General features: G+C 45.3%; 2 protein-coding genes across 5 annotated transcripts in view; one reads left to right on the top strand and one right to left on the bottom strand.

The window, feature by feature from the left end:
• TRIM55 (tripartite motif containing 55) overlaps nt 1–8,378 on the top strand; it is a 58,540-nt gene extending 50,162 nt beyond the window's left edge. For 3 of the 4 annotated variants that reach the window (XM_005689025.3, XM_013969220.2, XM_013969216.2), the window contains one exon: nt 7,329–8,378. In XM_005689025.3, the coding sequence (XP_005689082.1) occupies nt 7,329–7,451 (123 nt within the window). In that variant the 3' untranslated portion in view covers nt 7,452–8,378. The remainder of the gene's footprint in view (nt 1–7,328) is intronic. The other variant, XM_013969218.2, reaches the window with a different exon arrangement.
• CRH (corticotropin releasing hormone) lies at nt 9,935–11,643 on the bottom strand. The gene is made up of 2 exons (XM_005689029.3): nt 11,380–11,643; nt 9,935–10,611 (listed from the first exon to the last, which is right to left on the bottom strand). Exon 2 carries the CDS (start codon nt 10,598–10,600, stop codon nt 10,028–10,030), a length of 573 nt encoding a protein of 190 aa, XP_005689086.1. The 5' UTR covers nt 10,601–10,611; nt 11,380–11,643; the 3' UTR covers nt 9,935–10,027.

The raw sequence follows: 12,116 nt of genomic DNA, 5'->3' as shown, positions 1-12,116 counted from the left end.
GGCCCCCCACCCCAACTCCCTCTATTCCTAGAGGGCGTGTTTGAAACAGCCCAAAGTCAGTATACCAGACGTCTTCCTCCAGGTTAAAAAAAGGGGTGAATTTAATTTCTTCTTGTTTCGTAGGCCTGGTTTCTGATCTTCCCTAACTGAGCAAGAGGGAGGCAGCTACAGGTGGTGAAGCCCCCAGATCAGCTCCATCCATTCCGCCCATCCCTCAGGGCTCACAGCTGTAAATTCTCCTCAGGGGAAAAATCCCCTTTAGTGAATGTTTTCCTTCCAGGGCTCCTTGTGTTGGAGGCCAGGGTGTGTCTTCTTCACCCTTCCTCAAGCATCCACTGAGAGCGTGCTGTATTTTCACAGCTCTGTGCTGCAGTCCTGACATACCTCAGTTGCTCTGCCACTGAGGAGTAAAGACTGTATCCCTGTGATGGAAATGCCCAGGATAGACCTGCCCAACGGAGTTTCCGGGGCTCAGGCTCTTGGCTGTGAGTCACCGACCAGGTCCCAGGCACTGCCCAGGCCTTGATGACTGGCCCAGGCTCTTGGCTGTCCTGGAATCCATGATGCTTAAGCTATCCGAGGCCCGAGGTTCAGGAATGCTGAGTAGGGAGCAGCCAGTGCTGGGGTTTAGTCTTTCTGAATAAACATTCTGACCCTGCCCTCAGCATTCCCCCTCACACCTGTTTCCAGCATCTGGCTCTGACTCTCTGACTCAGCCCAGCAGGTGCAGGACAGACCCTGGTGGTCACCCACCCAGCAGCCTCCAGTCAAGGCTTACCCTTCCCACCCTCATTCTTTTAAGGCAAATGGCTTTCATTGTAGAAGGCCAAAGCTTCCTTTGGATTGGCCCAGAAAGACTGGCCTTTAACATGCAGTGGTAACCAGACCCTTCCGTCAAGTAGAATCTGTGATTGCCATTTGAAGCGGCAGAGTGGAGGGGGAGGTCCAAGGGTGGGGTCTGGACACAGTTTCCTCGCTGCCAGGCCCCCTCCCCTTCCTGGCCGGGCATGTGACTGACATACATACAGCAGCCAGCCCGCAGGGCTAAGCAGGACAATTTTTATGTAAAGTGGTATCTCACAGGAGTGGACCTGAAGCTGTCAGCATCCATTAATCTCTTGGTTGCAATTCTCTGATCAGTTAATATCACTTGGATACGCCTGAGGGAATGGAACACGGGACAGGTACAAGGTAACGGATCAGAATCGTGGGTGCTACAGAAGCTAGCCATTTGGAGAAGGGCTGAGGCTGGTACCTTACGGAGGCCCTGGGAAGCTTAGAGGCAGCCTGAGGGCACTGGTCACTCATCACATGACCTGGCACAGCTCACTCTTTTATTTTAGGCCAGCAAAAAGTAATTCCTCTTATAAACATGGCTACCCTGACTTATGCCAGCATAAATATCAGGAAAGCATGTTTCATTTTGTTCAATCAAGTGGGCCAAGCTGCCTGTAGGTAAAGGCACTCATGCTCAATCACTAAGTCATGTCTGTCTTTTCTGTGACCCCATGGACTGGAACCCACCAGGCTCCTCTGTCCATGGGATTTCTCAGGCAAGAATACTGGATGGATTGCCATTGCCTTCTCCCAGGGATCTTCCCAACCCAGGCATCGAATCTGCATCTCCTGCACTGGCAGACAGATTCTTTACCACTGAACCACCTGAGAAGCCCAGTATCACTAAGTAAATTCCCACTATTATGCAACCAATCTCCAGAACTTTTTCACTTGCAAAACTGAAACTCTACATTCATTAAACATCATCTTTCCATTGGTGCAGCCCTTGGCAAGCACCATTCTACTTCCTGTTTGTATGAATTTGATGACTGTAGATAGTGGGATGGTAGTGTATCTTTTAGTGACTTGCTTATTTCACTTAGCATAAAACATCCTCAAGGTTCACCCCTGTTGCAGCAGGTGTCAGAATTTCCTTTCTTTTTAAGATTGAGTAGTGTTGGAGAAGACTCTTGAGAGTCCCTTGGGCTGCAAGGAGATCAAAACAGTCAATCCTAAAGGAAATCAACCCTGAATATTCATTGGAAGGCCTGATGCTGAAGCGCCAATACTTTGGTCACCTGATGCAAAGAACCAACTCATTGGAAAAGACCCTGATGCTGGGAAAGATTGAGGGCAGGAGGAGGAGGCGACAGAGGATGAGATGGTTGGATGGCATCACTGACTCAATGGACATGAGTTTGAGCAAGCTCAGGAAGATGATGAAGGACAGGGAAGCCTGCATGCTGCAGTCTGTGGGGCTGCAAAGAGTCAGACACGACTGAGAGACTGAACAACAAGAACACTATCCCGTTCCATGCATAGGCCACATTTTGTTTACTTACCCATTGATGGACACTCAAGTTGCTTCCTCTTAGCTGTTACGATAGTGCCACTGTAAACATAAGTGTACAAACATCTGTGTGAGTTCTTGCCTTCGGATCTTTGGGGTATATACCCAAACATGGAATTGCTGGATTGTATGGTAATTCCATGTTCAAATTTTGAGGAACTACGATGCTCTGTTATACCATTTTACATTCCCACCATCAGTGACAAGAGTTTTTTTTCCTCCATGTTCTTGCACCTGATTCTTGATGTCTGCAACTAATTGGAGTCTTTTTCAAAGTACCATGCACAGTTCAGGCCAAGCCAACACTGGCCATAGCCTGGAACTGTCCTGTACTCAGGGACAGGTTGCCCACAAGCCTCTGACAGAAGCATGCTCCTCAGTCTCCATCAGCAAGAAATGGCGCTGGATGATAACATGAGGAGGATGCTGCCCACACATCACTCAGCCCCGAGTAAAAGCGCCTCTCATGGCCCTCCCCTTCTGTACAGGGAAAAGATACTCTAGTACCATAATCTGACATTGCATTCATTCCCTTTTAAAGGACATTTGATAGCAGCAAAGAAATCAAAGGAAAATAAAAGGTTTTATGTTTCTGACTGAGTCTGGTTCATGAATACCCAGAATTTCTGGTCAAGTTCATCTGAGAAAAATAGTTTTTCCTTTGAGCAAAGTTGTGTCACTCCCTTCTGCTGGTCTTCTGTGGATCTTCACTGAACTGGGTCTCCCAGTTGAGATGGAAAAGTCTGCCTCCCTATTCTATCTCCTGGTTTTATTTTATTACTAAAACTCACACTTCTTAACTTATCTGAAGCCCCATGCTGACAGAGCAGTGTTAAATGATGGTTGTAGGTTTGTTCATTTGTTACCTGAGGAAAATGTGTGAAATTTAGAAATAATATGGGATGAACAACCCTTTCCTTTGTCATGCACCTTGGACCAAACTCCAACTCAGGACAAACTCAAAAGCAGGTAGGGAAGATCAGTGCTTATCATTCTCTGTCCTTTGTTCAGATTCATGGGACATCAGTATTCCTAAGAAACAGCACTTCCTGTGATGAAGGAGAGCCAGCATTTGGAGAACTATCGAAAGGAATGCATATATAAAGTTCTCTTGGGGAAGGCTGTAGGGAGAATGTCTGCTTATGATTGAATGCGTGCATGCATGCTCAGTTATGTCCAATTCTCTGTGACTCCATGGACTGTAGCCTGCCAGGCCCTTCTGTCCATGGGATTTTTCCAGGCAAGAATATTGGAGTGGGTTGGGATGCCCTCCTCCAGGAGATTGTCCCAACACAGGGATCAAACCTGTGTCTCTTCCATCTCCTGCATTGTCAGACAGGTTCTTTTACCACTGGCATCACCTGGGAAGAACCTATGATTGAACAGACTGTGCTTATAGAAAGATTTCTAAAATTTTAACTCATTCTTCCTTTATGAGAGAGCCATATTTAAAGTCGGGCCACATGGAGATCCACTGGACTGGGTGATGGATAGTCATGATTACAACATGCTAAAAGAATTGGATGTCCAGTTCTGAAAAGATGAACATCCCCAATACAACTGTCTTTCTTTACTGAGGGTCCTGGCTGTTGTGAATCATTCCTCACAAATAGTCCCCAGGTGATTCTGCCTGGCCGAGGAGCCTCTTCACTAATATGAGAAAGAAGAAAGGAAGGAAGGAAGGAAATGGACATTTATGAAGCACTTAATATAAGTAAGTCACATGCAAGTGCTTTGCTGCTGCTAAGTCGCTTCAGTCGTGTCTGACTCTGTGCGACACCATAGACGACAGCCCACCAGGCTCCCCTGTCCCTGGGATTCTCCAGGCAAGAACACTGGAGTGGCTTGCCATTTCCTTCCCCAATGCGTGAAAGTGAAGCTGCTCAGTCGTGCCGACTCTTAGCGACCCCATGGACTGCAGCCTGCCAGGCTCCTCCATCCATGGGGTTCTCCAGGCAAGAGTACTGGAGTGGGGTGCCATTGCCTTCTCCGGCAGGTGCTTTAGGTACATTATTTATTCAGTCCTTATGATCGCCTTGTGGGATAGGATGCATGCGTGCTAAGTCACTTCACTCATGTCCAACTCTTTGTGATGTATGGACCATGGCCTGCCAGGCTCCTCTGTCCATGGGGATTCTCCAGGCAAGAATATTGGAGTGGGTTGCCATGCCCTCTAGGGGATTTCCTGACCCAGGGATTGAACCCATGTCTCTTATGTCTCCTGCATTTGCAGGCAGGTTATAGGGTGTCATCACTCTTTTACAGAAGAGAAGAAAAAAGGCTCAGAGAGGTTAAGTGTCTTGCCTGAGTCATATTGCTAATGAATTGTTATTCTGGGATTCGAAACCAGGCTCAGCCTCTTTGCATAAAACTTCCTTGCTGAGATGGTTGGGGATCCTCGAGTTCACATAAACAAGACGAAGGAGACAGTGTAATCACCTACAGGTACTCAGAATAATCTCTGCTCTTGGCCCCTGCTCTGGCACCAGCCTTTCTTCTCTGAAAGATAGCATTTGTCCATATTGTTCGAAGGAAAAATCTAATAACTGACTGAAATGTGAGGGTGTTAAAGCAGCGAACGTAAACTATTTGATACCAAGTTTCGAAGGCTGTAGGCTATTAACTGCCAAAACATTTTAAATGGAAGATAGATTTTCCATTGGGCTTCCTGGGTAGCTCAAATGGTAAATAATCTGCTGGCAGTGCAGGAGACCTGGGTTCAGATCAGATGTGAACCTGCCTGGTTCAATCCCTGGGTCAGGAAGATCCCCTGGAGAAGGACATGGCAACCCACTCCAGTATTCTTGCCTGGGAAATTCCATGGACAGAGGGGCCTGGTGGACTAAAGTCCATGGGATCGCAGAGTTGGACACGACTAACACACAGATTTTAGTCTTGAATATAAAAAAGCACAGAAATACAAATTCCAAAAGCCATCCAAATAGCTTGCACACCTCCAGCAGTGTCACAAAGATTCTATCCCACACAAACTATACCTTACACAACTAGTGTCACCCTTTAGATATTTCAGGAAAACTGTCACAGAAGTTTCCTCTAGATTAGAAGTTGTCCTCAAGAAAAAGAGGCTACACAGTGAAGCCTGATGGTCTCTTCATCTATGCAGAATTCACTGTTCGCTCATGCAGAATGGCTAGAAAGAAAGTGCTGTCTTTACATATCAATGATGTGCTCAGATCACTTGGTTTTTTGTTAGGATTCATGAGAGTAAGGTGACTCTGATAGGGACGAGAAGAGTTTAGTGTGCATTAACAGGTTCTGTCAGTTCAGTTGCTTGTCTGACTCTTTGCAACCCCATGGACTGCAGCACACCAGGCCTCCCTGTCCATCACTAACTCCTGGAGTTTACTCAAACTCATGTCTATTGCATTGGTGATGCCATCCAACCATCTCATCCTCTGTTGTCCCCTTCTCCTCCTGCCCTCAATCCTTCCCAGCATCAGGGTCTTTTCCAGTGAGTCAGTTCTTCGCATCAGGTGGCCAAAGTATTAGAGTTTCAGCTTCAGTATCAGTCCTTCCAATGAATATTCAGGACTGATTTCCTTTAGGATTGACTGTTTGGATCTCCTTGCAGTCCACAGTTCAAAAGCAGCAATTCTTCGGCGCTCAGCGTTCTTTATAGTCCAACTCTGACATCCATATATGACCACTGGAAAAACCATAGCTTTGACTAGATGGACCTCTGTCAAGATGATGTTTATTCCACCTTAACTTCAAGGACATTCAGGTAGCTAGCCTGTTACCAACAGAATCTAATAACACCCTTTTTAAAAAGAAGCCCAGTCACACTTGATGTCTCAGCTATTCCTTTATAGAAAACTACCTGCTTCAGTTTTATTCTAATAAAAATAATATGATTCCATGGCTAATATGATTTCATGGCCCCCCTTAACTTTTTATCAGAGAGCAACATGGCAAGGAGAAGGGTAATCCTAAGGCCATAAGGACTTTGGATAATTTTACTGAACTTTAAATATTACCCCCAAATATATATTTAGGGCAAAATCGGGTAAAGTGTAAGACAAGTGCTCATTTTTCACTTGAAACTGTTTTGAGTGGCAACAAAACACCACACTCACTGGAGTCCTGCTTTGCCTGTGCCGGGTGTTGTCCAATCATATAACAGCCTCAAAAAATCACCCTGGGCGTCTGGGTTGAATGCATGTGCCTACCTCATTGCTTTGGTATCAGCAGCGTTCTAATCTCACAGGATCACTTTACCAGTGAAGTCATCAGTTAGTCTGTGTTTGGTGTTTCTCCTAGGAAGAACGGTGTGCGTCATACCTTCCACGTAAGGAGTTTGTGTTTTTACAACACATTGCATTTCATTTATGAGTGTCCCTGATTCTACTAAACTGTTATTTTTTAAACTCAAAACATCATAAATACATTTCACTTTTGAGATTAGATTCAAAATCATAACTTATGATTTGTCTGGTTTCTATAAAAGATACCTCATTAGAAATGTTTATGTTACTAGATTTTATTGCCTAGAGAAATGAATCCTTTCTCAAAACCTACAGTTTTGCAAAATTTACTTATGTATTTTTCACATGCTTTTAGAAATTCTTAATTTAGCAGTGGAGAGATTATGTCATGTGATGTAGCAAAGTCATTTGATTTAGGATTTTATCTTAGACTTTTCTAAATCCAAACTCCTGTTAGTTTTAATGTGATTTTCATCTCAGTAAATGATATACAGGTCGACTTAAAAAAAGTAGAATAGCCTGTACTCTTTCCCTAGAACTTTCCTCCACTGCATGCATTACTTTTATCCCTGTGTGTGAAATCCTTTCATGGCTCTTGGCCATAGCCAAGATAACCTGAGCTTGCTCTTCATCCCTAATAATAATTATGTCCTATATAATTATTATCATCCTTTCTCCTCCATAGAAAAAGGACTGGACCAACTTGGAAAGGACTGGCCTCTTTTGCCTCTGACGCAGGTTCTCTTCTGTTGCAGGCTGGATTTGAGAGCCCTCCCCTCCAGAGACAGGCTGCTGCTTCAGGGAGCGGGAGTGGAGCTGATTCTGAGCCAGCTCGCCATGTCTTCTCCTTTTCCTGGTTGAACTCCCTCAGCGAATGATACTCATTCCAACTGCTGCGCCTCTGCCAGCCTGGCTGAGACACTCACAGGCAGCAGGGACCCAGATGAAACTAGGATCATGTAGGTGACAAAAGGGACCTCTGAATGGCATTTCTACCAAAAATACCCTTTAATTCCAGATGGCTTAGCTAACACATTGAGGGAGAACAATGCTCTGAGAAGCAAGTTGCAGAAAAGCATTGGGGAAAAAAGGAACTTGATCTTACACAAATTTTTTATTGTGTGGGAAACGTTATGAAGGGTGTGTAGGTGTAGTATGTGCGTGTGTACATCAGTAACAAGTGGCAAGTGTTGAAAAAAGTGGGCACTACATTCGTCTCTAATAGGCACTGGCTATTGTTCTGATATCATAGTAGCTCTTATTCTCTTTCCTCTTCAACAGTGCAGGTGGTCAGTGAAATTCAGTGTTAATTCAGAAGTGACCGATTTATCAATATATGGACAAAAGGTAAATCATTGACCAAAGATATGAGATGCTTCACAAAGCTTTTCTCTTTTCCACAACAGATGTCGCTGGATGGATATCCAGAAATGTTCTTTGCCTCTGGTGACACTTTCCTAACCCAGAAGGCAAAGGCCAAGGACATTTCTTATGACATTTTTCTAATCTTAGTTTCAAATATGCAGATATCATGTATTTTACCTGAAAAAGACTTTTCAACAGGAACCGTCTACTGTCTCATGTATCCACTGAGGCAACCAGTCTGAACTCTAGAGCAACTGCATGTATTTAAATATATATATATATACACACACACACACACGATAAACATTATACATGTACATATATATGTATTTAAATCATGTGCTCTCCCCCCATAACACCTCATTCAAAACATAAGTTTTATAAAGTTAAGTTTTAACTTCACTCTGTATGAACTCTTAAATAAATGCTGTTTTTAACAACTTAGTCTTACAATGATTTATTTGTGTTCATATCATTGTAGTAATCCATTAGTCAAGTGAATTTAAAGGGTCTCAAGGGATTAAGCATCTTCATACATCCAAATTGATTTTGAAATATTAAAAACTCGATTGAATTTTTAAAGTTATAACTAAACTACCAAAGGCAAGTGCATTGTAAACTGTATTAGGGGTACTGTTTGATTTTAGAAGTGCATAGAGATAGTTTATATTCCTAAGAATTAAAGAGATTAGTGTTGGCATAGACATAAATGAGGTGCTTGTAAAGTTATTAAATTCAAAATGTGCTTTATAAGAAAAATGTTCCCAAGGGGCACTTTATAGCAACTACATTTAGTTGTTTTAAGTGGAGAGGTTATTGTTTCTCCTATTAGAAGACAGCAATGGAAAATAGCTTAGAAAAAATAATGGTACCAAAGTAATAGTTTGATAAAGTAAACCTTTCTCATAGAAAAAAACAATGCAACATTTTGGCCCTCTTAACTGGAGGGAAGCCTTACCACAACCATTAACCTCTTTTTCCTTCTTCCTTCTCTGTCCTCCTTAATTATGTCACATCTTATGACAAATCAGGGGGTTTTCCTGCGGTAAAGAATCTGCCTGCAATGCAGGAGACCCGAGTTTGATCCCTGGGTTGGGAAGAACCCCTGGAGAAGGGAATGGCAACCCACTCCAGTATTCTTACCTGGAGAAGTCCGTGGACAGAGGAGCCTAGCAGGCTACCATCCATGAGATTTTTGCAGAGTTGGACACAACTGAGCGAGCGACTAACACTTTCATGAGTGACTTAATACTTTCTATAGTTAATCAGGGTTGAATGTTATTTATGTTATGAATCAATATTTCATTTACAGAATTACCAAGCCTCAGAACTGTAAACAACTTTCTAAATTCTTGAACTCAGCCTCAGAGGGGTAATCCGAGGTGCAGAGATGAGTCCGAGGTAGTTGCAGGATTTGTGAGAGCCATCGACATATGTTTGTGGTTTTAGCAGAAAATAAAAATGCCTGGAGTTTTGTTTATTCTTGTGTTGATGTCAATTTGGAGGAAGTAAGGAGCTCAGTTTTCCCCTGTGAGCATTGGAGAGGAAAAATAAAGTCGTGATTACCTTTGCAGCTTTTATTAGAAATATAAATATTCAGCATTCTCTTACAGAGCCAAATTGATCAAGAATTGGAAAGATGTTTTATTACTGAAACGTTTACAAGGAAAAGTTGGTTCAAAGAGCTTACATATTTTTGTCTCACCCACCCTAGAGAACGATATTCTTTTTAGCTCAAAACACAATAAAATCAGCATGGTGACTTATGTCTACTTCTTCAAAACATTTTCCCCTGGGTCTATACTCTCTATAAAACACTGTTAAAGACACCTGGAAGTAGAAACTAGAAGTATAGGATGCAAATTACATATTGTCACCGTTACTGCATATGAATACACTGTGTGCATGCTAATTAAGGAGTCTGGGCGCTCTTGCTGTACATCCTCTACATCTCAATCTATATAAAAATAAACAAATGGTATCAGACCAATGCTATGGTATAGAATACTGTATTTTTATTTTTTAATTTTTAGATTTTTAAATTCACTTTTTTGCTAAATACAGAATATTTTTAGCCAAACGCACCGTTTCATTTCCCAGCAATGTCCAACAGTTTCCTATTGCTATGAGCTTGCTGCGCTAACTGATCGGCCTTGGTCATTTCCAAGACTTCTCGGAGGAGGTGGAAGGTGAGATCCAGGGAAATGGGAGGTTCCTGGGATCGCCTCTTCCTGGCGGCTGGCGCCTCCTGGCGGCTGCCGAGGGCGTTCTCCGTGCCGCGTTCCGCGGGACCCGCTGGGCTGTCGAGTGGGCGCCGGGGCTGCAGCAGCGCTCGGAAAAAGTTGGCGGCCACCTTGTCCGGAGAAAGGCGACTGCTGCTTCTGCTGGCGAGAGGCGAGGCGGCGGGAGAGAGGGGAGCAGCCCGGGTCTCATCGAGGTTACCCAAGCGGAGGAAGTATTCCTCCCCAACGCGGAGTAGGGTGGGAAGAGCCTGGGGTTCCTGGGGCTGCGGCAGCGGCTGGAAGAAACTCAGGGGCTGGGGGTGCTGCGATGCCTGCCGGGCACCCGGGATGGGCCCCCGGCTGAGGAGGGCCCTGCATGGCGGGGAGGGCAGCAGAGCCACCAGCAGGACGCCCACGGACACGAGCAGCGGCAGTCGCATGTTAGGGGGCGCTAATTGCGGTACAGAGGTGGGCAGAGGGTGGAAAAAGAGAGGAAAATAGAGAATTATCAGAGTTAAGCTCCACTGGGAGTTTCCCGCAGGACGACACCCACAGACCCAGCTCCCGGCGTGGGTGGGGCGCTGTCCGTAGTGCTGAAGCGCCCGAATTAGGACTTCCAGAGCTGGAGTGAGACCAAGAAGGGGAGCAGCTTGGAAGGGCAGGGCGCGGCAAGGCTCAGTCCCGCTCCAGGCTGGAGCGACTCTCCTTACAAGACTCACTTAGGGAGGGTCCCCGAGTCCCCTGTCTAACGATTCCCCCAGACCAATTCCCCGGCCTCTAAAGAAGACCTGCAAATTCGTGGTCTCAAGGGCTCTAAACATTTCCCCCTCCCCGCGACCCCACCACCACCCTTTCCGGATGTTTCAGCATTTTTCTCCAAACTGAGAACTGCTGCCTCTCCTTCCTCTTTTCCCATCCCTGCCCTTGGTTCTCTCGGTGATCGGGATGGATGGGGGCTCGTTTACACAGACAGCGAGGAATAACGGCCAGTTCAGGTAACGCTGGGCAGCCGTCTAAGTTTGCTTTTAGTAGCATCTCAGCTACTATCTATCGGAATCCTGTGGCACGGGCGCGCACAAACGCGCGCGCACGCACACACACACACACACACACACACACACACACACACACGCCTAGGAACAGCCGGCAGCACGGCGCACACCCTGGCAGCTCAGGCAGTGCAAAGTTGGAGGCGCAGTTCCGTCTAGGCGCTCCCTACCTTCCGAGGTGCTTCTGCAGGTGAGCGAGGAGCAGCGCTTCTCTGCAGAGAAAGTCTCTGGGGCTTTTTTTTCAGGGATTCTCTTCCCTTCTCCTTTCTCTTCCCACTCTGTTCTTTTCCTCTTCTCTTCCTGTTCTGTCTCTCCACGGACGTGGGCTCTGAGTTTCTCCACACCAGAGCCTGGAAGGGGATTTTATAGTGTCGACCCTCTTCAGAAACCACGCAGCATTTGCCTAATAAGCTGACGCTCTCTTGACAGCTGGATTGCGCGCTGCCTCTGCTCCTGCATAAATCATAGGGCCCTGCCCGGGAACGAGGGGCAGAATTTTTGCTATCTCAACACTGAATCTCACATCCAATTATATCAACAGATATTTATCGCCTCCTTGATGACGTCAAACAGCCCTAAAATGGAAGGGCTTCTTATGACTTGTCCATTGACAAAAATTCTTGAATGAGATTTCCCAAGTGTGAAGACATACTGGCCTCTTACTAGGAAAGGCCAAAGGGAAGGTCAGAAAAGAGAGTGAATGGGAGGGGAGAGAAGGGGAAGGGAAGTCTATCAACACACAGTCCTGTGATGGGGGTAACTCTGGACACTTCTCTCCCTTCTCCCACTAACTCCTCTGACCTGCTGTGCCAGGCAACTCCTCAGCATCTGAAAATATCCCTCTGCTAGAGACAAAATGCCCCATTAACTTTCTGCCTGGAAAAGAATGAAGAACAAGGAGATGGGA

This window comes from Capra hircus, chromosome 14 (genome assembly GCF_001704415.2).
Source record: "Capra hircus breed San Clemente chromosome 14, ASM170441v1, whole genome shotgun sequence".
Lineage (NCBI taxonomy): Eukaryota > Metazoa > Chordata > Mammalia > Artiodactyla > Bovidae > Capra > Capra hircus.
Note: the sequence above shows the minus strand (reverse complement) of the source record. Positions and strands in the feature narration are given on the sequence as shown.